Genomic DNA, 25,632 nt, shown 5'->3' on the forward strand with positions numbered 1-25,632 from the left:
TATGAGGTGACCTCAGAAAGGTCCAGTAAGCAACCCTTTTGAGCTCCTTGCCTCCAGCTCCGTTGTCTCTCCTACTCTGAATTCTAGGACCCTAGCTTCTGTGGTTGACACCATCCGGGTCTCCTTTGCAGCTGACTTTGTCTAGGTATTCCCAGCGTGTGGCCCTAGGAAAGAACTGGGAGGCCAAAGGGAAAGAACCGGCTCTGTTGCCTTACTGCCTCTTTCTCTGCACTAGGATGATCAAGGTCATGGTCATGGTCACGGGCACAGTCAGGGTCACGGTCACAGTCATGGCCAGAGCCCTGGGTCATGGGTCACAGGTCATGGGTCATCTCCTAGGCCTCTCAGCCTTTGAACATATCTCAATCTGCCCTAGCACAACCTTCTTCTTCTCCTCCTCCTGGTTAGACACAGGCTGCTGCTGATCTGCTGTGGTCCAGAGTCTGGCTGCTTGAACAGCCCTTCAGTGTAACCATCTGTCACTGCTCCCAAACCGATCGTGCTGTCTAGCTTGTTTGTTTAGTATTTATGAAGTCTTTCATTATAGAATTCCAGTTCAACTTCTATTGAAATGAGTTATGTCTGAGGCTGTCTGCCTACTCAGCAGTGAGCACAGGGGTCATGAGTCACTCACACTTGAGTACTGATATCTTCAGAGCACCAGGCAAGTGAAAGGAGCTCGGGGCACATTCTTACACGTCATGGATGGCCGTTCTCCATCTCTCACCTCTCCTTGACAAATCCCAGTTGCTCTGACGGAGTTTTCAGGAAGCCTTGTAGCTTCTCAGAGTCCTTTTACATTTTTCTTTTACAAAACACAGGAAAAACATAACCCATTGGCATTGTGGATATCACACATAAATATTAGCATATTGAAGATCACATTAACTGAGCAAAGTCCAAACAAGAAAAAAACTCACTTTGCCTTCTCCCCATGCTAAGTTCAGCATCCTTGCTCACGGCATAAAAGGGGTGGATAGCGTGTGCTCGGTTGCTTTGTGCTTCTGCTCAGCAGAGCTCCATTTGGTGCCCTATTGTCCCATAAGGTGCCTGTTTGTGTCCTTTGAATTAAGACTTTTGAGCAGAAGGTCCATCTGTTCTGAATAACTATTAAATTAACACAAGGATCTGCATGAGGACAACTTGCCCTTGCATTTTCACCCTGTTTTCTTTCCCCGTATTCAAGAAAAGCCCACAACATCAGGCTTTTTTCTTCTACTCACCCTTGGAATTGAAGAAGCTGCAGCCACCAAGTCTTCCTAGTATGCTTAGAAACCTTTGAGCTCAGGTGCTGAGGAGAAGTTAGAAAGGCTCATTTTCCATTCTCATAAAATATAGGATGTATTCCGTGTAAATAAGTGCACAGTAGGTCATATTCTGATATATTTATGGGATCTACTAAGAAAAGGAGCTCACTTTCAGCTACACAGTGAAGAAATATTTAGCAATCAGTTGGGTTTATTAAGTAAACACATATGCTATTTTAGTTCATAATGTGATACAAAGTGCATAACTGACATATCAGCAGTTTCATCTTAAATATTCATGAGTGAACAACTTTCAGTCAGCCTGTAATATAATTTATATAATTAAATTGCATTATTTTCCTGCTAGCTCCAAAAAAATTATAAGCAATGTTCTAGTAGAGGTGTTTACGTAGTTAAGTTTGTTTATACAGCTGATTAGGGGATTTAGCTGAAGAATGGCTTTTAAAACTGTATATGGTTCCTATTATGTAGATGTATACCATTTAATAAGCAGCTAATTTTTAAAAGATCAAAGTTATGTTACAAACTTTGGCATTAATATACAATAATATTAATAAAAATATGTTTGATTTCTATGTTACCAATTGCTTGACAGTTTAAATTTTGAACATGAAAGAAAATATAAATTCCAGAGTAAAATATTTTTGATTATATAAAAAAAGGAAAGGTATATGTTGACACTGTGAGTTCTATATGGCTCAAATAAAAGGTTGAACTTACTAAAAATGAGGAACAAGAGTCTGTTTGCATCAGGCAATCATCTTCCAGCAGTTCCCAAACCAACTATCTTGGGTGTGGATTTGTATGTTATGGGGAATTTCAGCATCTATGATAAGTGCTTTCAAAGAAAACAATGCAAACCTGCATGGCAAAAGTCAGTTTGGAGTCCAAGGCCTGACCAGCTAAGGACCCTAAGATTAGGCTGCTCTCCAGTGAAGGGAGCACAGGTCCTACTTAGGAACAGACAACGTGGGCTGCCTGAGCTGATCCTTCTAAAATAAGAGAAGCTTCTGTTAGTTTAATTGTGCATACTTTGCAAGTTTTGTCCAGGAATGATTGAAGTTCTAAGTGCCTTAACCAATTACTACACATTTCCACGTTTCTGAGTTATGTTTAATTTTTTTTCTGTCATTGAGATGGAAGCAATGTATGTCCATATTAATTCATCTCAACATTTTAAATGACATGTCTCAACTCACGAATATTCATCTAAAGCATATAAACTAAAAAACATAAAGCTTACTTGTGCATGCTGTAATTAAAGGGGTTTCCTAATTTGCCTTAAATTTCTATAGTATATTAAAATGCTCCAAGCATTTGTTGCCACCTAAGTGCCCTTGTAGGGGTCTTACGAAGAGTAGTTTTCATCAGCCAATCAGAAGTATGTAGTGAGAAGCTTTGCTGTCTTCTCCCTGCCCCGCGTTATTGAGAATAGAGTTTTATCTCATATGATGCAGCCTGTTTGTGGTTCCCCCTCATCTTGACCTCCATTCACCTTCAGATCTATCCCCCTTCTCTTTCTTATTAGAAAACAAACAGGCTGCTAAAGAATAATAGCATAATATATATAATAAAACAGAACAAAAACTAATATATTGGAACATGACAAAACAAACAAACAGAAGAAAAGAGGCACAAGGAACAGTTATACACCCAGAGATCCACTCCTTCCTGTTCTCAAGAATTCCATAAAAACCTTCTCCTGGAAGTTATAATACATATGCAAAGGATCTTTAGGGTAAGAAGAAAGAAAAATATAAATAAATAAAATAAAAATTAGCTTAAAAATTGTTAAAGTCTTCACACATTATGAGACAAGAACCTCCAAAGATGGAGTTGAGTTCATTTTCTGCTGGCCATGTACTGCTGGGTGTGTGTGCAGCCCACCCTTAACAGTAGTTGGTTTCCCCATGGACTCCCAGCGGAGGAGGAAAGTAAATTTTCATTTGCAAGTTGTTATCAACTGGAGATAGCTTCTTGGTTAGGGACGGGGTCACGTGTCACTGCTCCTTTAAGCTCTGGGACGCCACGTGGTACAGACCCCTCCCAGGCACCATGCGTGCTTCTTCAGACTTTGTGAGGTCAGCAGCGTACAGTTCTTTTGATTTAGATGGCCTCATTTCCATGGTGTCCTCCATCCCCTCCGGCTCTGCTGTTCTCTCTGTCTCTTCTCCCACAAGGTGCCTTGTGCCATACAGGGAGGGATTGACAGAGACATGCGCTTCAGTGTTCTGAGGTCTGGCTGTGGGTCTCTGTATTTGCTCCCAGCTGCTGCAGAAGGAGGCTTTTCTGATGATGGCTGAGCTCGGCACTGATCTGCTTCTCTGGATGCCATCTGTCTTGTTTTGTTTTAAATTTTGTATATGGCCATTGTCCATGTTCTGGGCTTCATGAAGACATTTTCATGTAAATATATAATGTGTTTAAGCATATGAGACCTAAAAATCCTCCGAGTCCAAAGGTCCCTTTCAGAGTTGTCATCTGGGAATAACTCATTATCCCTTCTGTGCCTCATTTCGCTCACTCAGCCTAATTTTCACGCTGCTAATTAAGGTTTAGATGTACCTTACAGTAGACTGAACATATAGTTGCAGTCATTCAAATGACTTTTAATAAAGGAAGTAAAATAGTGTGGGAATGGTCTGCACATGTCTGAACCATGTTTCCTAATAAGACTTCGCTGTGTGTCTTTTTCATTCTAAAGCGACTTGCCAGTTCCAAGGCCGGAGCTACTTTGAGGGAGAAAGGAACACGGTCTACTCCTCTTCTGGAATGTGTGTCCTGTATGAATGCAAGGTAAGGGCTCTTAGAGCCTCCCAGAATCCCCTTGGAATGCATGTCCTGTATGAATGAAAAGTAAGGGCTCTCAGGGCCTCCCAGAATCCTCTTGGAATGCATGTCCTGTATGAATGCAAGGTAAGGGCTCTCAGGGCCTCCTAGAATCCTCCAGATTATGTGAACACTGAATGTTTCTTCAAAAACTTTCCCCTAAGAATACTCTTTTCAAATCACTGAGTAAGGAAAAGGGCGGACTATCAATTGTAGTTCAAATATGAAAAGTTTTCTATTATCTTTTAAAGCATGTAAGCTAGTTATAAAATAACTTTGCAACAAATGAAAAAGGTTCCTTGGTCAAATCAGTTTTGTGAAACTGAAAAGTTTCTGATTCCGATCAACTCCTTGCTTGCTGCTGTGCGGAAAGAGAAAGGAGGACATATGCCCTTGTTGTGTCTCATGATTTGGACTCTGGGAAGAAATATCACTCAGCTAATTGGAAAATAAAATATGAAACAATCTAGTAAACACTAACTGCTACACAGAGATGATATTGATATTGATTTTAAATGGATTCCTGAGCAAATTCTGTAGACCGTTGCCATCCTGTGCAAGTCGGCTTGAAATACAGCAAGACAAGTGCACAGGGCAGCACCACAGCCTGCGAAGAGAGTGTGACGAGCCACTGGAAATAGGGCTGGCTTTCTGGGTACAAGGTCAAAGAGCAGAGCCCAGAAAAACACTGCATCTTTTCCATTTGAACTTTAAATTTCCCTTTGAATGCTCCCTCATGAATGAATTTGACAATCTAGACGTCACACATAATATTAAAATTAAAAACAACTGATTTAATCTGATAATTTCAATAAACTATTAGCTATAGAATTATTAAGAGCCGGGGAAAGGAAAATCCTGAGGGTTTTTCCAGGATACATGAAACTTCAAAGAGGGCTTGTTTTATGCACATCCATCTGAAAATGTGTGAGGGCAAGCCAGTCAGAGATGCTAAGAGGCACACCTGTGGCAGAAGGGACAGGGCTGTGGAGTTGGTCTTTATTGTGTACTCAGGAGGCTTCTCTTGTTTGAAATCTGATTTCCTGTAATGCACGTCCTATCTTAAAGATAAGAGAATCAGGCATAAGAATGTGCCTGTGAGCCATGAGCTTCTGTCTCCAGCCTGGACCTCTCATCAGACTCTCCAGCCCAGTGCTGTTTCTAGTGGGGTGACTCCCACACTGGAGATTGCAAGACTGGGGTGTGAGCTAGTCATTGCAAAATAAGAAAGGGGAATTAGGGAAAATCCAGTTTGAACAGACACCTTCCAGTTGGTCTCAAAAAGTGACCTCTAATTCCAATTCTCAAATAGACACTGTTCATTTAAACCACCTATGGCATCTGATGTCTCTTCCTCAGTATTTGTGGGTTTGATAACGTTGATGGCACATGTGTTTGCAAGGACATTTGCTTACTCGATGCTAAATGTACTATGCGATAATTTCATTTTTAGTGAGCTCAGTTAGCGGTCTGGATACAGACAACACTGCAAGTGTTGTGTATATACTACGTGAGTGGTACCCTTAGTTTTTACACACAAGAAAGTATCTCCTCTGCTCTCATCCCTGTGCTGTCCAACAGGAACGTGAACCATAAAGATGATTTGTGAGGTTCAATTTTTGGTATTTAGTCCATATATCTAAAACATCATTTCAATATGAAATTTGTTTTAAAATAATTAATGGGATAAATTTCCTACTCTCTTGTCACACTTTGAGCAATATCTTCCAAGTCTGAATACAACAGTGTTCAGGCCCACATGTAGCTGGTGGCCGTGGATCAAGTAGCACAGCCTGTTGATTTATCTGTGGCTCCAGGCCCCTCTGCTCCCATATTCAGGACTTAGGTAACTGACAGATTCTCATGGTTCCAGCCTCTGGACGATCAGTTCTAGTTGTGGACTTGAAGCTATGCACTGGGGAGTTGCAGCTTTAGTTTGTGCCTAGAGCAACGTCATCGGTTTGAACACAAGAGCACCAGAGCAGAAATGAGTGTTAGAACCAAGGAAGGCTAGTGCGTGAGAACAGCTCTATACACATCCACTGCTGCTTTCTTGGCGAAAGTGTGTATTTTGCATATGTAAGCCAGGAAAAGCAATTATTGAAATGTGTATTTCCTCATGAAAACGATTCTCAGCATTGACATAAAGACCCCAAGCTATTGGACAGGAGTTAAAATGGAAGCCTGTGACCTGAGGCTTGCTTTGTCACTGCTATACTGGTGGCATACAGAACATTGTCAGACGGCTTGTTGAGGACCAGAGGCAGCAGTGCAGAAGGAGCCAAGTGTGTGCTCTGGGCCACGGTTACTCCATTTGCCCAAAACGTGGATTCTACTTTGCTCTCTGCCGAGAGGACTTCCTTCATTTGGTTGCTAGTGCACAGTGATAATGATGATGATGTTACACAAATGTCTTCACTCAAGGGTTCACCTGAGTGCCGGAAGAATATCCTTAAACACTACAGGACACACATCTGACCCTCATTTTCCCAGTAGTTTTCAGCGAGAACGTTGGTATTCCTTATCAAAATTACCTGTGAGCAGTCAGGGTTTCCTTCCCTCCCTGCCTCCTTCCCTGCCTCCCTCTCTCTCTCTCCCTCTTCTCCACTTTCTCTCATGATCTCTCTCTCCCTCCTTCCCTCCCCCCTCTTTGTCTCTCTCTTATCTCTCTCTGTCACACACACACACATACACACACACACACACACACACACACACACACACACACACCTACTTCACTGTATAGCCCTCACTGGATCTTGCTGTGTAGACCAGGCTGATCTTGACCTCACAGAATTCTGCATCCCTATGCCTCCCAAATAACAGATGCCCAGTGAGACTCCTTATAACAGAACGTTGAAACAACCTGATACAACATTCCCAGGTTCATTTGCTGGTGTGCTGTGAGTTTGCTGAATTCAGAGTGTCCTCTTCCTGCGATCCTAGCTCTCTCTTTGCTATGCTTGTCACCGTGTTTACCAATCTGGTGGGAAATTGCACACATTTCCAGGGTTACTGAGGTGTCTGGATGTTGCTGACATGGCTACAGTATGTTGAGCTCTGACTTTCCAAATGGGCTTTAGTGCCATGTAGTGTTGATCCAATGGCCAGGACAGAGCATTCTGAGTATGAGCCCCAGCAAGTCCTAGTTACGGAACTGCAGGCATCTCTATTCTGTTGTCCCACAGGATCAGACCATGAAGCTTGTTGAGAACGTCGGCTGCCCACCTTTGGATTGTCCCGAGTCTCATCAGATTGCCTTGTCTCACAGCTGCTGCAAAGTTTGCAAAGGTAAGACTTGGGTAAAGTAATGTCACTCCATGCAGATGACACAAAGAGAAACCGAAAGACATATGCCGCACAATTAAGCTCAGGTGTGGAAGTTAAGAATTACCAAAGACGTAGAAAATAGCATAGTGGTTAGCGTTCGTAGGGCCTAGAAAAGCAGACACAGAAGTGAAGCTGTATGGGAGGAATGGCTTTTAATGTATGTGTAGTTGAAAATTAATTGAGTAGTTCAAATTCCCTAATGGAAAGGGCTTCGAGTATTCCCAATACAAAGAAATGGAATATTTCTGACGTGACAGATAATACCAATTACCCTACTCAAACCATTATATATTATATGCATCTATTGAAATGTCACAAGTCATCCCATAATATGCACAATTACTAGATGCCAATTAAAAACCAAAAACATATTAAAAGATTTATGGACAAGAGTTATTGTGGGAGGATAATATAACTGATATGCATGAGGAAATTTGGTAAATTATTTTCAAAGACTGATAACATTTCCCTGAATTTGCTACACAGTGGAGAGCCCTGGCCTTTTGTTGAATTATAACCAAGGTGCTCCCAGGAATTTTTTGTTGTGTCTTTACCATCTTTGGGTTTGGCCTCCAAGTCCTGGTTCTGAGTTGTCCTAGGGCTGCTGAAGATAGTCATCCTACTGATAGGTTTGCTCTCGTTTCTCCTTGGTTTGTTTCTTCACGCATGAACAAACAGACTGCATCAGATTACCTGCCTGCGTCAGATCTACTCCTAATCATGCATTGGCTTCTCGGGTACAGAGAAGACAAAATGCAGAGATGTGCATCACTTCCTTTGTGTCACTTCTGAGACAATAAGCCTAGAGCCAATAAGTACCAGCGTCCTAGATTTTAGTTCATTGTAAGAAAACAACAAAACTATTCGTAAAAGTGATGGGCTACCTCAGGAGGCAGTGAGATCCCTTCACCAGGGCTTCTTAATTTGCTGGTTCAAGCATTAAAATGGGGCAGTCCTAAGTTAGACTCCTTAGGATCCTTGTCACTTATGAGAGTCTGAGACCTGCCCTTTCTTAGCCTGAGGTCATACAATGTGTTCACCTCCTGCTGCAGACTCTGTACTGCAGGCAAGGGCAGTGTACCTTAGCACGGGTGTGATGTCTGCAGTGCAGCTGACTCTCACAGTGATGCCCTTAGAACTGAGCAACCATCCAAGTTACAATATGAACATATGCAGAGATAGCACTCTTCATGCAACTACAGCTTACAAAGGGAAAAGTAAATATACATTTTGGAGAACACACACAATTTTGCTTCCTTTTAATTTACTCCATTAAAAAAATAGATGTAAACTTACTTCTATCCCTGTTTTGAGCAGTGTTGTGCATTTTGTTTCCATTTTGATTTCATTTTGTTTTGTTCACATTTGCTTCAATTCATCCAATAAAAAGTTTTAATTTTTAACCTTTTTATTTATGGCGGATGTGTTCATATGTGTACATGCCAGAGTGCACTAAGGAGTAGAGGTCAGAGGACACTTACAGGAATCGGTTCCTTCCTTCCACTTATATGTTGCAGAGATTGAATTCAAGTCAACAGACCTGTCACCAAGCTCCTTTCCCAGCTGACCCGCCTTGCCAACCAAAGAAGAGTTTAGAAAAAAGCTCTGTTCTGCATATGGTTCTATAGAAATTACACGGTGGCTTAAGACCTGGGTCTTCCCAGAAAATAATTTTCCAAGTATCTTTTAATAACTAGAGAGAGCACCAATAAAACGAGCTGCTCTCAAGCAGACAAACAGCGCAGCCCTCCGGAGCTCCCGTCCTAATGATGCCGGGTCCGTGCCTTGGCAGAGCGGGTCTGCAGTTTGATTAAGATTCACGGATGCTCATTCTAGTGATTTCATTTGGGAGTTTTGCTTTGTAGCTTGACCAGAGCGGTTTGGCCAGCTCGTTGGAGGTAGTAACGCTTCTCACACTGACACGCAGACACAGTTAACTAGTGTTCTTAAAAATGTGTTTTAGGATGGCTTTTAAGCTAGTGTAAGCAGGACCACACTTTGTGGAGTTGTAATCCATTGCTGCAGATCAAACATTCACCAACCTCCCCACAATCATTATAGGTTTCTGTGTTTGGGTCAGACATTCAGGGAGGCTTGCTGGGTGGTCCTGCTTCCCCAGATGTTGACTGGCATCCCCTGTGCTGCCAGTTGGAAGCTGGGCAGGGGTGAATGTTGTGGGATCATCTTCTTGGCCTAGACTGTTGGTAGAGATGGCTGAGGAATTAGACATAGTCCTATGTCACCTCTTCACATAGTCTTGGGACATTTCCTCATGTTCTGTCAGGCAGGGCATCCATCAGTCTTGTGAAACGATGACCTGAGAGTTTATGGAGATCTGCTGTTGAGACAGCACCATTTCTCCCATAGTCCACTGTTCAGAGCAACCGAAAGTCAGCCAGTATTCAGGGAAAGCAGGGCTAGACTCCACCCACCAAAGACAGGAGGAAAGTGCACCAAGCTGTGACATAACATAACTAGCTTTAACTGTCTGTGAACCTGACATAGCCTAGAGGCAACTGAGAAGTGAGTCTAAATTGAGGGACTGCTAAGATTGGGTTGGTCTGTGGACATGCCTGTGGGGGGCTTGTCCTGATTTTCAAATGATATAGGGGGGTCTCAGGCCACTGTGAGAGGCAGCATTCCTTGGGTAGGGAGTCCTGGTGTATTAAAAAGCTGGCTGAACATGAGCCCGAGCCATCAAGCAGCACTGCTCCATGGTCCTCGCTGTGAGACAGAGCTCCTGTCGCGTGGAATAACAATGGGGCCTGTTCCTCACTTGACTTCCCTCAGCGGTGGACTATGGCCTGGGATGAAAGCCTGGTAAAATCTTTCCTCACCTTAGTTGTTTTGGCCAGAGTGTTTCTGTTATAGCAACAGAAACCACACTACAATGGTCGCTATCTCTAATTCAATTATAAAGCTTGAGGGGTCACTCGCTCAGAAGTGAGCATCACAGGCGTTAGTCAGACTGGAGAGGGACAGGCACTTTGTAAGAAGCTAAGCTGATGGCTCAGAGGTTAAGAGCACCACCTGCTCTCCCAAAGGCCCTGAGTTCAATTCCCAGCAACCACATGGTGGGTCACAATCATCTATAATGTAACCTGATACCCTCTTTTGGCCTACAAGCAGACAACACTGTATACTTAATAAACAAATCTTTAAAAAAAAGAAAAAGAATCTAAGCTGAGGCCTTAGGAGTTAAGAGACACTCGGGTCACATCCATTTCTGAACATTAATGCCTTTCGAAAACAAGTGAAGAAATGGAAAACTAAACACAGGGCATGGTTCCATATTTAAATTGCTCACATTAAAATGCGTTTACATAAAATGACAGAACACCCCACCCCCATATTCTGCTTTAATTGATATAAAATGGGGCCCATGACATCACTGTCTCAAAACATTCCTTGTAAGTTAAGTGGTCTAGACTGTGACGGTCTGGCCTGGGCTTCCATTATTAGTAATAGGGCCTCTAAATGTCCCAACGTGACCTTCAGTTTGTAATCCTCCTGCCTCAGCCTCGTGAGCAGCTAGGGTTACAGACATGCATCAACACATCTAGCTAGAGTTCGCTGTTCTTAAAACATTTATCACCAGAAGACTATCTGACTTTATATATGCAGGACAAGGAAAAGAATTCTCCTGAAATCTTAAACCTCAGTCAAGCCTTTCACCTTTGTTATGACAAATTCATTGGTGAAAGAATTGGCCTCCAGTTTCCTACCCAGTGCCTAGTGTTAATAACCAAGTGTTCACATCTGAACGAACAGATGGATCAGCACTGGATAGTAGGTGTTCCTGAGGGCCATCGTGAGACAAAAGTCTTGACCTTGTGCCTGGAGGTTTGGGAAGGAGTCAGAAATCACACATCAAACCCACCAGCATCGTCCCCTGTGCCTAATGCTTGGGCCACCTCTGAGAGCAGCAGGCAGGAGGACCTGGGCACGGAGCCCTGCTCTGTACTGTTGGGGGCCTTTGAAGGAAGTGTGCAGCAGCAACAAACCTGAGCCTCCATGGTAGAGGAGGGATCCTTAGCCACACACAGTGTGTGTGGATCTGTGTCTACCTTTCCTTCGCTCTCCCTCTCCTCCCCTGACATTCCCACCCTCCCTTTCCAAGACCATTTCCTGCTCACACGTGTTTATTATCAGCGGGGAGCATCACTGAAGTGATATGGCTTGTTGTCTTCCACTTGTGCTTAAGTTCCGTGCCCCACAATATTCAATAGTCACCTTTGTAACTTTCTATCAGCGTATTAATAATAAGGATACAGCGATTGTCAGCGTTAGCCTCATTGCTCAGCAGTGGTGTTTACACATTGACCCCGGTTGCTTCAGAAGAAGGCCATTGGCATTAGCATTCTATTTTCTCCTTCTGTATCTTGATCTGTACTTTAGAAAACACCAGGAAAGTCTATTAGCATTCAGAACACACCTAACTACATTAGCATTTGTTAATGGGCATGCGATAAACACTGAATTCTATTGACTCGGCCAGAAAATGGACTCTGGACCCCCAGAGCAGATAGTAAACTGACTTCAGTGCTGCTTGACTCTGATTTCAGACCCTGTTCACTGGTGGAGCTCCTGTGTCTCCCCTAAAGTGGCTGCTTTGGGGCTGGGTGTATTCTCTGGTAGCCCCCTGACGTCCCTATGTTCATATTTATATTGTGATGATCATAGGAGGAGGAAAAGGTTTACTAGCCTCATGAGATGAGTAGAAGTTCCAAATCTGAGCTTCCGGCCTTCAATAGCTAGCAGTGAAGATATGTATATATATATATATATATGGTTGTTTTTTAAAGACTAGTGGTATGCATTGATTGCTGTATCTGAATCCTGCACAGGGTAAAGTGTATTCTCCTGAAAGTACCTGGGTCAAAGGTCGGGATACATGGCCCCTCCAGAGTATAAAACTAGGTCTCCCTCTGCCACAGATATGTCAAGTCCATGCCTCATATTCACTTTCAAGCCAGTTAATATTCACCACAAGGTTACTGCATGCTCTCTCTTCTGACCTATAGCACAAAGGCTTGGCTGCGTTAGGTGTGACCTTTGCTTCAGGCTGTAGGGAATGCAGGGTTGGTTCCATGATATAGATGCTACTGTCTGGTGTTGGAGTCGTAGTACTAGGCTCCCGGCTCCTGCCTTCACCAAGCACATGCTACAGGAGATCTCATTTAAACCCTACAATTTTATAAGACAGGATTTATCATACTTTTACAAGTGACAAAATCTAGTGGCAGAGACAGATGGATTAGCTTCCACAGCCTATGTTCATGCAACTAGTCATGGCGGGGATGAGATTTTTGTGGAAAGCTGGGTCTGCAGCTTAACAGCCACGCATGTACATGCATGGGCAGCAATTAAGATGTAGATGGTGCTGGCAACTCGCAGACCAAGAGTCGGCCGCTTAGAAGTGGCCTGCTTCCATTTAATCTGGATCTGGATCTAAATCCTCCATCCATTAGTAGACAGCATGTTGACCCTGTGATTTTACTATATAGGTACTCAAACACTCAGAGGAGCCAATGAACTCTGTGTGTGTGTGTGTGTGTGTGTGTGTGTGTGTGTGTGTGTGTGTGGTGTTTGATGTTTCAACCACAGGTCTCGACATTACCGAGACAGGAATGGTCATGGAATGGGTTGGACTAGAAATGGCAAGCTAAGGTAAAAAGAGGCCCAGAGTGTCCTCCACAGTATGGAGAGTTCCTAAGAATGGGAGAAAGTTAGCTAAATGAAAAGGTAATCATTTTGAATATGTAAACTCAACTCAAGAAAGCAAAGGTGTAAAAGTGCACCAGAAATAACCCACAGTTGTGGCCACAATCCTCTAGAATATATTTGAGACATCGTTGGGAAAATCACAGAGATTTATTACTACACTAGCACCCAATCACTCAGTTTCCTTTGTACCTCTAAGACTGAACTCTTTTAATGTACCGTATCTTCTCTCCCTCCCATGTTTATTTATTAATTTAATCTCTTTACAGCCTGCTCTTCAGCCATTAAAGGCTAGACTCACAGCCAAAAATATACCTTCTCTTAATTCAGCTCGAAAATGAAAAGGTTTTCTTTTGTTTTTCTGTTTTTTTTTTGTTTTTGTTTTTGTTTTTTTTTTTTCTGGCTTTTAGAGTTTAGTTTGATGGTGTGCTGAGACATGGGGATAGATAGTAAAGATTTTTCATATGAAATCATTTCCCCTTAGGCATGGTAAAAAGTCACTGGAATGCATTCTAAGAAATATGAGCTTAATTTAGTTACTTAAAAAGAAAGACAATGACCCTCAAAGAAGGGTTTACATTTTTAATTTTAAATTGTGTAAATTTTTCTCTTGAGAATTTTGCTTCCAAATATTTGGTCTTAATTCTGAGAAGTTATATTATGATGAGAAGTTCAATTTCCAAGTGATTTAAGAGGTATTACTAAGAATTTTTGTCTCTGTACACTTACAATTTTTAAAAATTATTTTATAGCATCCTCTCATGCATTTGGTATTTCCTAGACCCTTTGAATGATAGTTACTGTGTTTCAGGCACATTGCCCTTACTAAGGTTATTAAATTGCAAGCATAATGTTTCCTAACATGTTGGAGTCGCAGTCAATGAAAGTCTGCAGTGGGTGTGAACAGTGCAGGCAGTGAGGAGCAGAGTGCAGACCAGTTGGTGACAGAGGACACCAACACCATGACAGATAAGAAGGGCCCATTTCGATGCCATCAAATGCAAGTCATCCCTGACTACAGAGAGATGAGTTTATTTTAAGCCCTTCTTGTCCTGTAGATGTGATAAAACTGCAAGTCACCAGTCAGCCTGAAGCTCTTCAGATACAGTATGCATTAGGCAATTTAAAGATTTGTTGAGTGACACACAATTATGTAATTGCCATTTAAGATGGATTCCACCACCGCGCAGGCTTCTCCTTTCAGAATTTTAGAGCTCATTGAATAAGGGGTTCCAACAGAAGGAAGAAATCCATAAAAATAGCATGTGATTGGTACCACTGTTTATAAAAGTTTCACTTTTCTTTTTCACCATAAAGACTCTGGGATCTGTGAAAATCCTGTTATTCGTACAAAGTTTTTTTCTTTTGTTATACTTGCCATGCACATCTTCAGAAAAAAATAAATACCATGATATAATTATCATTTTGAACATTTTTTTCAACAATTCCAGAATGCCAAGCTGTCTTTTTCATCCCTTAAACACTGGTGGGCACATCCCAGTGGCTTGATGGGCATTAAAGGTGCTGGTACTGCCTGTTGCCATCATACTGTCTTAGTACCTTTACTGAAACAGTTATTTTAAACTCAAAGAAAATTCATTTCAAATATGTAGAGAGCCATAATAAGACAATTAAGGACTGGGTAGAATTTGTAAAATCAAAAACCAAAAGAAAAATATATGAATTTATTTGAAGTAGAAAATAATTGAGTCAGACAAACAGAAAGAACTGTTTTTGCAATGAGGAAATCACACCAGCTGTGGCTGCCTGCACGGGGTCCGCACAACAGTGGGCCTGGCAACAGTCAGGCGTGGATGGAAGAGGGTTTCGGCCTTCCCTCAGGGTTAACTGTTTGCTTCTAACTGACTCAGGGAGAAGGGCAGACATTGTCTTCCGTTGTGTGGCCACTGGTGACCACACACAAATGGTCCTGGTTAAACAAAGTGGGTCATACAGAAAACCGAAAGTCATGAATCTGAGAAAGAGACTGGGACTGGGTGTGATAGAGATAAAAGAGGGCAAGTGATGTGGGTAGTCAGGATATAATATCTATTATAATATAATATGTGTAGCCAAGTAATGACCCTACTAAGTCAGTAGAGAACATAGCTTCAAGATTAACAGAAGCTGTTTTCTCTTTCTTCCTGTTTTTGTTGTTGTTGTTTGTTTGTTTGTTTTTTAAGAGGGTTTCTCTGTGTAGTCCGGGCTGTCCTGGAACTTACTGTATAGAGCTGGCTGGCATTGAACTCAGATCCAGCTGCCTCTGCTGTCCCAAGTGCTGGAATTAAAGGCCTGCACCACCACTGCCCAGCTCTTTCTTTCTTTTCTCCTTTTTTAAAAATTCTGGTTTGTTTGCTTTTTTTTTCTTTGCCTATTGTTTATTTTCTAAAGAGAGAGAGAGAAAGAAGGCATGGGGTCGGATGGATGGAGAAACCGGAAGATCTAGGAGGAACGGGGGGGCAGGGGACTGTGATCAGAATACAGGGCATGAAAGATTGTCAATAAAAAAAGAAAAACTGTGGGAAACCGTGGAGCAGTGATCCAGTTCTAGCTTTGTTTATTGAATCATGCTCTTTTTGCAGGCTATGACTTCTGTTCTGAGAAGCACACGTGCATGGAGAATTCCGTGTGCAGGAACCTGAATGACAGGGCGGTGTGCAGCTGCCGTGATGGGTTCAGGGCTCTCCGGGAGGACAATGCCTACTGTGAAGGTAATTCTTATTATCATGTGTAGCTAGGCTGTATAAATTCACTGGGATTACTGCATGTAAAATTTATTAATTTCCCAGGTTGTCAAGTTGATGGGCCCATTAAAAGCAGTGAGTTTAATTTGAAGCATATTAATCAGCTAAAAATAATTATCTTTCAAATTAGAGGTTTTTTTTTTCACAGCTATCTGCTAATAGGCTAATATGGCAGTTCCTCGAGTAAGAACAATGTCTCCACTGTGAAACTGCCTTCTCTTTTTCATAATTAGATATTAGGTAGCACACGTATTGACATTATCACTATGGCTTGCAGTTAGAATTGTAGTCAGACTTTTGCACACAGTATTGTGTAACAAAGGTCGTCAATTACGAGGAAGAAAGAGGATCTACTGCTATTTTTGTTTGCTGCTCAGTGGTCATCTGCATGCACTATGGTACTTAGTAAACAGATTCAATAGGGAAAATCATTTCTTGCTTATTTGGAAACAATTAACTAATAATATCCAGTGTAGTTTGTTGTCTCCAAAAGAAAATACAAATACAGTGAGTGGGCCATGTGGTTTATTTGGCTCATGCTGTGTTCATGTAAACCCCCCAAAGTCCCTGTGACCCTGGAATTTACACTTCTCTGGGGGTTACATTTAAACCTAAACCATTCCCACTAACTGTATGACCAAATGAGGCCACTAATATGTGGCACTTGGTCCTTGGGGGTCTTAGAGGGTTCCATTCCTATGCCTACAGCCATCAAACCCACACCACAGGTCACTGAAGGTAGAAAGTGTGTGGTGACAACAGCCTCTGTTTATTCCCCGGGAAAGCCACCTTGTGCCGTTTTCCTTAGAATGAGGTAGATTTTTCTCAGTGTTAGAATTGGCACTCATTTTCAAAGATGCCTTTGGATTAAATATTTCTTCAGTGTTTCTTATTCGGCCCTGAAGGAACCCTTCCAGTTCTGCAGAAAGAAGGTTTCATGCCTTTCCTCCCCATTAATAATGCAAATTTATTTAAAGTTCGTCATTTTAACAAATCTTAGGTATGAAATGGATTTTTACTTAGTGATTTTTTTTCATTCTTACTCAACATAGAGTTGAATTTTCTTAGCAAACTTATGTATTTATAATAGCTAAGTACCCTCATATTTAATGAGCTCTCCTAGTATTATTAATGTACATATGTAAGCAAGGATACAAATACATGTCTTCTTGAACCTTGATCTTCTGGTTATTTTTTAGCTGATTCTTTTGTCAACTGTGCACATATAATAAATATTTAACGAGCATTCAGTATTTAGAAAGCACTTTTCTATGTACTGGGCTCTGTGGCAAACAAAATGAGTGACACTCATGCTCAGGGATTTTGCATGCTAGGAGAACAGAGGAAGCTAGTAACCTTGGGGAAGATCATTGCAAGTGGCAGAAAATCATGGGAATGGGTGAAGCAGATGATGTGCTTGAAATGACAAGGGGACTCGTAAATGGAATGCTCAGCCTTTGAGGTGGCTGTCCCTCAGGTCTCTTGATGATAAAGAACAGACTTGGAAAGATCTGGAACAGTGCATTCCAACTAAAAGGAACAAGGTGTGGAAAAGTCTTAAGTAGAAGGTTGGAGTGCCCTGGAGATGAAAAGAAGGATGATGTAATGGTGAAAGCAAAGTAGGATGTTCAGATGACAAATTATCTAGGGCCACCACGTGTCAGTGATTTGCAAGGACTTGGGCCATGGCTTCAAGTAGCTATTCTTGTATTTATATGGAACAAGTAATGACCTGATGGTGTGTGAGAGATGGTTGGATATTAACAGGGAGATCAGGAAAGGCTGTTGTAGAAGTCTGGGTAAAGATGGGGATGGCCTAAGTTAGAAAAGTAGCATAGATGATATTGAGGGGATGCACACTCACAGTGTGTTTTCAGAGCAGAAGCCAACCACATATACAGATGGTTTATAATGGTGTAGAATTGACAAAGGGGTCCAGGGGAGCCAGAATTTGGAAGTTAAGCAACTCTTTGATATGGTTATCATTTATAGAGATGGGAAAACTGACTAAGAAGCTAGGTATTTAAAGACACTCTGTTCAAATTGTTTCCAACTCAGTCTCTTAAATATTTGTTCTCCTGCAAGCTTTTATTCACATATAGCTGTTTCCATCTTGAGTGCATCATACTGAAATTCTTTGTAACCTTGGTCTTGGTCATTTAAAAATACAATCTTTAAAACTAAAGAAAACAATGGAAGGGTGTGGGAGAGTTTTTGGAATTTTTATACATGAGGTCTTTTAATATTTTCGTATGTCTGGCTATTCACACCATGTTAGTTTAGTTAGGGAAATACTATTTTGCTATTATTTTGAGGCATGGTCTCATGTATCCTCAGTCTGGCCTTGAACTCCCTGTAAAGCCAAAGATGACCTTGGGAACTATATTGCCTACCACACAAAGCTCTGAGTTTATAGGTATAACCTTGTGATACCTACCACGTCTGGTTTACTAAGTACTGGGAGTCAAACCAAGGACTCCTTCACTCTAAGCAAGCATTCTACCAACAAAGCTATATCAACTTCTTGGGGCTTATATTTATCATCTATAAATCATCTATGTAATCTATGTATATATTTATTATCTCTATCTATCTATCTATCTATCATTTATCTAGTCTACATTTGTGTGTGTGTTTATGTGTCACATGCTTATATGCACATACATGCCAATGCACATGTGGAGGTTAGAGGACACTTTGCAAGGGTTGTTTCTCTCCTTCTACCTGTGGATCCTGAGAAGCAACTTTACTCACTGAAACATCTTGCCAGAACACCTGCCATTATCTTTATAAAATTTGATTTCTATTTTTTTGTCTAGCATTGTTGTTAACGTGTTGATTGTTTTGACTTTTTGGATGCAATGCATATTTAAGATGTCGATATGATGTTCCATGATACTTATCACCCTCTGGTTTTCTAGAGCTTTGGCCCTATAAAGAATAGATTTTATATTAAAAGTAAGTGAATGATAGTTTGTAAGTGACACACATCTTCTTTCCTAAATATGGGAGGTTGTTTTAATGCAACAGCTATAATTGAAGTTATTGATTTTGACTGCAGTGTGCCTGTTCAGCACTACTACAGCATCAGTAAATGTTAGAGTTGATTTACTCACCACACACACATTTATTGAATGGTTCTGTTGTACAAGGCTAGGGCTGAATAAGAAGCCATGTGTGGAGATACACACTGCTGATACTCTCTCAGGCAAAGAAGAAAATAAATCTATTATAAAATAACATTCTACATCCAATTGTATAAGCAAAGAAAGATGGCATATATAGTCTGTATTCTCCCCAACACCCCAGTAGAGCCCCATTACTCTAAAAAAAATAACATTCTACTGCAATGTGGCAAGTATTTTTCTTGAAAGAGAAATGGATTACAAGGTTTGGGTGAGTATTTGGATTAGGGAACATTTGTTTGCACCATTTAAATGTGAAATGTGAAAGAGGAATGAGGCCCACTAGCCTTAGAAGGGTGGGAAAGAAGGGGTCTCCTGTCCTTTCTAGGATCTTCCCTGATCTAGGCTTCCAGAGGAAAGACGCACTTTAGGAGGTGCAGAGCAGAGCGAGGCAGAGAGGAGGCACTTATGAGTGGCAGGATGGGAAGCAAAGTCTTGAGTGTCAAAGGTTGCCATGGTCACCTACCATTCTTGTCACTGTAACAGAACACCTGGCAACAGCAATTTGAAGTGAGAGAAAGATTTTATAGTCCACTCTGCAGAGAAGCAGCTCTGAGTGACAGGAGCAGTTCAGTGTTGGCCAGAAGAAGTTTGGGGCAGCTGCAACATGGTGTTGGCAGTCGGGAAGCAGACACAGGAGAAGAAGCAGCTAGGTACCCTAAGCTCCTCTTCTTCAAGTGACCTGCTTCCTGTATCTAGGATACCCATCCCAAGGTTACACAGCCTCCCCAAACAGTGACAGTTGCTGAGGACGAAGTGAAGGGCTCTAGCAATCTGAGCATGGCAAACACAGGCTCAACGTGGTAACCATGGCACTGGCAGGCTTTGCCCTTTCCCTCTTCTTTTCCCTCTCCCTTGGTAAACCTTTAGATTACACCCCTAAAGCTAACCACCAAGGCCTAGGTCCTTATTTGACCACTTTGTTATACCTCACTCATTCCTGATGCCGATCACCAAGGTCCAAATATCAAAACATCAAGGTCCAGCAATCACTACACTAATTAAAATACCCAACCAGAACTTACCAACTCATCCTAGTTCATTCTAACACTGACCTTGCCCTTTTCCCTCTTAAAATTAACACTTGCAAAGCTATTCACTGCTGTTTCTGCTCAACTCAGATTCAGCCAACCTTCTCCTTGCCTTGCTTAATATAGGATCTCTTTGTGTTGAGTTTGTCCTTGGAAATTGGTGTTTGGGTGTGGTCTGTGCCTAATTAGGGGCCTGGAGGGAACACCCTGCAATATGTGGGGCCCTTCACCAATTGTTTCAACATTTGAGCCTGTGATAGACACTTCATATTCAAACCATAGCAGGGTTTCTTTGAGGCACAAAGGGGGCTATTGGTTTTATGTAAATCACTTCAGCTGAGAGGCATATGGGTAAAACTGCATGCTGGGAAAGTAGCGATGATAAAATGGTAACGGAGAGGTGGATCCATTGAAGAGCACCTGGAACTGACTGATGATAGCAGATCATGAAGAGAGGCGAGGAAGTTCATTCTCCACGGTGTAGCCAAGAAATACATGAATGTTGATGCAGCTCGCTTAATGGGGAGGCTGGGAAAATAGTCTTGGGTTGGTTCTGTTTATGGCATATTTGTTTAAATATGCATGGATGCAGCTTTCACTTAAGGCCGGGCGTACAATGAGATTCTTAAGTATGTACCTGATTCAAGCAGATAGCAGGAATTATTTAGAGAATTTTGAGGAATATTTGAGAATTTTATTTTATTTTATTTTTAAAAAGAAAGTAATGTGATTGATAAAATGTAGGAGGAAAGAAAAGAGAAGGCAGTGCCATAGAACCTAAGAGATAAGTGTGTTTGAAGCAAATACTGAATGCTTCTTAGTGTATGTGTATGGCTACAGTAGAGTTCTACCCAAGGCCAGTTACCTTACAAACAACAAAGTGTATTTACCTCGTACTCGTGGGATTTGTGAAGTGCCTGGAGCATTAGTACCTGTTCACATCTGGTTAAGGTCTCCCTCCTCCATCATGTTTAACCAAAAGTGCCACATAAGGATACAGAGCAAAGATGCTCGCTCACTCCGTTCTCATTTTCATGAAGTCACTATCAAAGCCCCTGGTGGCTTCTCAAGGGCCCCTACCTCCTAGAACTGCTAGCATGTGAGTTTAGAGAATGGATTTTCAACATGTCACCGTCTGGCAGACACAATCAGGTTACATCAGCTTCTGAGAGATCAATAAAAGTAGAGAAAGACTGAAAGGCATCCTGGCCATTGAGAGTGGCAGGTGAGCCTGGGAGACGTGAGCATCCCTGATTTTGTTACAGAGTTGATGGCAGAGACAGTTTGTAGTTCTGAAAAGCAAGTCACAAAGACATGGGCCTCAAGAAGTGAAAAGGGGGAAAGGAGAAGACTAAGGGAGTTTGCTTCCAACCCTTTGCTTTTGTCCTTCTAAATTGCTTTTAAGTGGGGTTTCTATTGCTGTAATGAAAATCGATGACCAAAAGCAACTTAGAAAGGAAAGGTTTTATTTGGTTTCCATGTCTCAGTCATAGTCCATTGAGGGAAGCCAAGGCAGAGACCCAGAGTCAGGAACTGATGCTGAGACAATGGAGGAAATCTGCCTGTACCTTGCTCTTTATGCCATGCTCAGCTGGTTTCCTTTTACAACCCTGGGCCATGGGTCCAGGGTGGCACTGCTCACAGTGGGCTGACCCTGCCTACACCGATCACTAACCAAGGACATACCCCACAGACTTGCCCATATATCAGAAAGATGGAGACATTTTCTTAATTGTGCTTCCTTCTCCCAGAAAACTATAGCTGATGTCAAGTTGACAAACAACAACCAAAACACAGTAGGACATACCCTAATGGTATAAAACTAGGATTTTTATGACTTCCCAGCTTTCCTAGATTTTAGATATAAAAGAACTAAAATAGCTGAAAATATGTTGGTACGTCAGTCTCTTGTGAATGCTATATTCACCGCAGCTGGAATTATATATTTATTTCTATCCGTTCACTGTTGCTCGTCTCCTTTGAGTTCTTACTTTCGTTTCAGTTACTTCATGTTTCATCTCTCATCAGTTCCTATGTGACGTCTAAAAGCTGTCCAAATTTTAGTTGGGGTTGTATTTTTAGAATGGTTGTCTGTTACATGTTGGTTTTCATTTTCAGTTGACAATGTCTGGGCCTCTTGGTGCTTTGATGCTATCTTCTCCTCTGAGGGCCATGCTAGAAGTCTCCTGACTTCTCTCTTCTCCTGTGAGTTCTTGCCCAGTGAGTGACCCCTGAGCTCATTCAGAAAGTTATCTCCAGTGTTGGAGGTTCTGGGAGTTACAGCTGCATATGGCCACGCCGATCTTAACAAAGCAGCTGTTCCCTGCCTCCTGCCCTTCTTACAGCCACAAGGGCTGTGCTCTCCAAGTCTTTGATGATGCACTGACAAGAAAAAAAATGTTTTGCAAAAGTGAGTCATTTAAATTACTGCATGTCATATATAATTTTAAAAACTAGCTGATGGCTTATTGACGAGTTTTGAAATTTATGAAGTTTGTGAAGTTGTGAAGTTTCTTCAAGTGTATGCATGCATGCATGTGTGCGTATGTGTGTGCATATATGCATGTGTGTGTGTGTGTGTGTGTGTGTGTGTGTGTGTGTATGTGGTGTATATGTTAAAGGAAGTATCTGCTACAGTAGGTAATGATAATTAAATAGTTAAACTTTCAAGTCCAATTTGGGCTGCTGCCTATGTGTGGGCTACTGGGATGTGTGGCCTCCTGCTGGATCATTTTTGATCTACTTACCAAAGGCTACATACACTTTTAAAGAAAATTGACTCACTTCCTCTCCTGGAAGCTATCAATTGCCAGTAACTCCCCAGCTGGAGTGGAATTTCGTGCTCTCCTCACCTCTTCAGCATTTTTCTCAAGCCTGGTCTTTCACAGATATTGTGTGTTCTGTCACAACCCACCGTGTTCAGAAATACTGTGTCCTTGTTACCACTTCTGGCACTTACAGTCTTTCTACCCTCTCTTCCAAAATCATCCCTGTCCAGTGTTGTTATAGCCTCTGTTGTGATGAGAAAACTGAAGAGCTTGCAAATCTAAATGGCTTGCCCAAGATCACTTGCTCAGATAGCAGCTCAGTTAATTCAGCCTCCAAATTCATGCCTCCTGTACTTGTCCTCAAACTGCTGCTTTTTCTCTTTTTACCACTTTTAATGTACTAATTTGGTACCTTATATAACTCAGTTTTTTTAAATGAAGCTATTCTTAATATACCTATGTTGATTTTTTTTTTTAAATTTCAAAAAAGAAATAAATTTGTAGCCCTACAGTAAAACTACTCCTTGAAATTAGGGATGGATGAATTAGGTCCAGGTGACCTCCTTTTGTCCTATCTTTTTTCTTTCTCTTAATTCATTCTTCCCCTCCTTTCTTTGTTCCCTCTTCCTCCTTTCTTTCCTTTCTTCCTCCCCCATTTCTCACTTTCTCTCCACCCTTTCCCTCCCCTTTTCCTTCCCCATACAACTATCCCCTTTGTTTCTTGCCAACCACCCATCTCACAGCTAACTCTCTCAATCACGATTTCTGGACTTAGGCACTATCAGCATGTCACTAACTATGGGATCTAGAGGCACCTGAGTTGGTTCCTCTAAGAGTAAACCGAGTGGGGGCCTTGAAGAGTTCCTTTATGGGATGGGAAGGGACGTGCAGAATGAGCAGAAATCTTAGACTGCAGATGAAGCCCAGGAGTCCTTACTGGAACTAATGAGAGGCCTGCTTTTACAGCTGGGATGACTGGCCCAGAGAGCTAAGGCCTATGGGATTAATTAGGGATGCCTAACAGATACAGTAGCTTCAAAGCCAGAGCTAATGCTGCACTCTCTGTGGAATGTTAGGATAACGTTTCGTTAAAAAGAAAGTCCAATGATGCTGTACAGTCTCGATTTTGCAGATAAACAGAAGCTGTGATTTATTGTGAGGAATTAGCTGGCAAGGCTGTGGAAGTAGACCAACCCCAGGGTCTGCAGTTGGCTAGCTAGAGGCTCAGATGAGCAGCCAGTACTACGGTTGTAATTTGAAAGCCAGAGAACGCAAAGAACCTGTCTCAGAACCATCTCTCTGAGAACAGGAGAAAACCAATGCCCTAAGCCAGTCAGATAGTGGAGGTATATCCCTGTGCTCACTCAGCCTTTGTCTTAGGGTTGCTATTGCTGTGGGAGACAGCATGACCATGACAACTCTTATAAATATTTAATTGGAATTGGATTACAGTTCAGAGGTTCAGTCCATCGTCCTCATGGTGGGAAGCATGGAAGCACATAGGCAGATATGGTGTTGGAGAAGGAGCTGAGAGTTCTACATCCAGATCTGCAGGCACCAGGAAGAGAATGAGACGCTGAATATAGCTTGAGCATCTGAGTCCTCAAAGCCAACCACCAGTGACACACTTCTTCCAACAAAGCCACACCTACTCCATCAAGGCCACACTTCCTAATGGTGCTACTGCCTTAGGGCCTATGGGGGCCATTTGCATTCAAACTACCATAACCTTCATTGGATTTGAGGAGGACTTCCAACATGAAAAACAGAAAGAAGAGGTCTGCTAAGTCAATATACTCTAAGAATCTTTATCTGATAGTCAAAAGGATATGATGTCCATCACAGAAGTAGGCAATAAGAGGCTGTGAAGGGAATACACTAGCCCATGTGGCCCTGGGGCCATCCTCTTCCAACCTCCGCAAAGTTCACAGTCAACCTTGTAGGATCCTTCACCTTGGCGTGTCTTCTTTCTGGGAATGAAACTTCAGTGTGGAAGGTCTGAAAATCCCTACCAAATAACTAAACTTGAACTTCTCAGCAGCGTTTCTTGATTTGCTCATCACTTACTTCCTGTCATGTGCCGTGTTCTCGGTCTCAAAAGCAATTTGCACTCATTCATAAACACCATTAACAAATTAATATCTGAAGAAAGAAATGATTTGTATTTGTACTTTTAAAGTTAAAGCATATTTCTTTCCTCCAATATGAAATAAAAGCATTTTTTTCTTTAAAAATTAAACTCGATAATGAGGAAAAATTTCTGAATTTCTTCTTTTGCATGGTTTCTGAAAGACAATAGAAGAAACATTAATTAAATATCCTTTGAACCAGTGGGTCATGGCATGTGACTCTCCGAGTAGGCAATGTCCACTCCTACACATGCACTCCTTGCTAAATGTGCAGATTTGAACTTACTGGAGTTCATCATTGTTCAAGATGCTACAAAGAGGAGAACTGGGGGATTCAGTTATTAGGAGTGATTAGCCGCTACATGGAGGACTTTGCTCTCTCTGTGGTGGATCTACAGCCCTTGGGAATTTGCTTTATGACTGCCTTATCTCAGGCTTAATATTAAAAAAGCATCAGTTAGCACCAATTTATTCTAAGTAACTGAGAGCACACTGTGTTCTAGGAGTTAGATTATTACAAGTCAGCTGTAGAGACAGAGGAGGAAGTAAAGAAGAGTCTTGGTCTGCCCTTAGGCTGGGCCATGTTTATTCATGGCAAGGGAGCATCTCTGTAAACCACATGTG

The 25,632-nt window shown here is 41.8% G+C and overlaps 1 protein-coding gene across 4 annotated transcripts in view; it reads left to right on the forward strand.

Annotated features, from left to right (window-relative positions):
- Positions 1-25,632, forward strand: part of NELL2 (neural EGFL like 2) — a 355,587-nt gene that overhangs the window by 182,756 nt on the left and 147,199 nt on the right. For all 4 annotated transcript variants that reach the window (XM_084747853.1, XM_084747854.1, XM_084747856.1 and 1 more), the window contains exons 11-13: positions 3,973-4,064; positions 7,286-7,388; positions 15,734-15,862. In XM_084747853.1, coding sequence (XP_084603979.1) covers positions 3,973-4,064; positions 7,286-7,388; positions 15,734-15,862 — 324 coding nt within the window. The remainder of the gene's footprint in view (positions 1-3,972; positions 4,065-7,285; positions 7,389-15,733; positions 15,863-25,632) is intronic.

The sequence above is a fragment of the Acomys minous genome, assembly GCF_964271855.1.
Source record: "Acomys minous genome assembly, chromosome: 12".
Lineage (NCBI taxonomy): Eukaryota > Metazoa > Chordata > Mammalia > Rodentia > Muridae > Acomys > Acomys minous.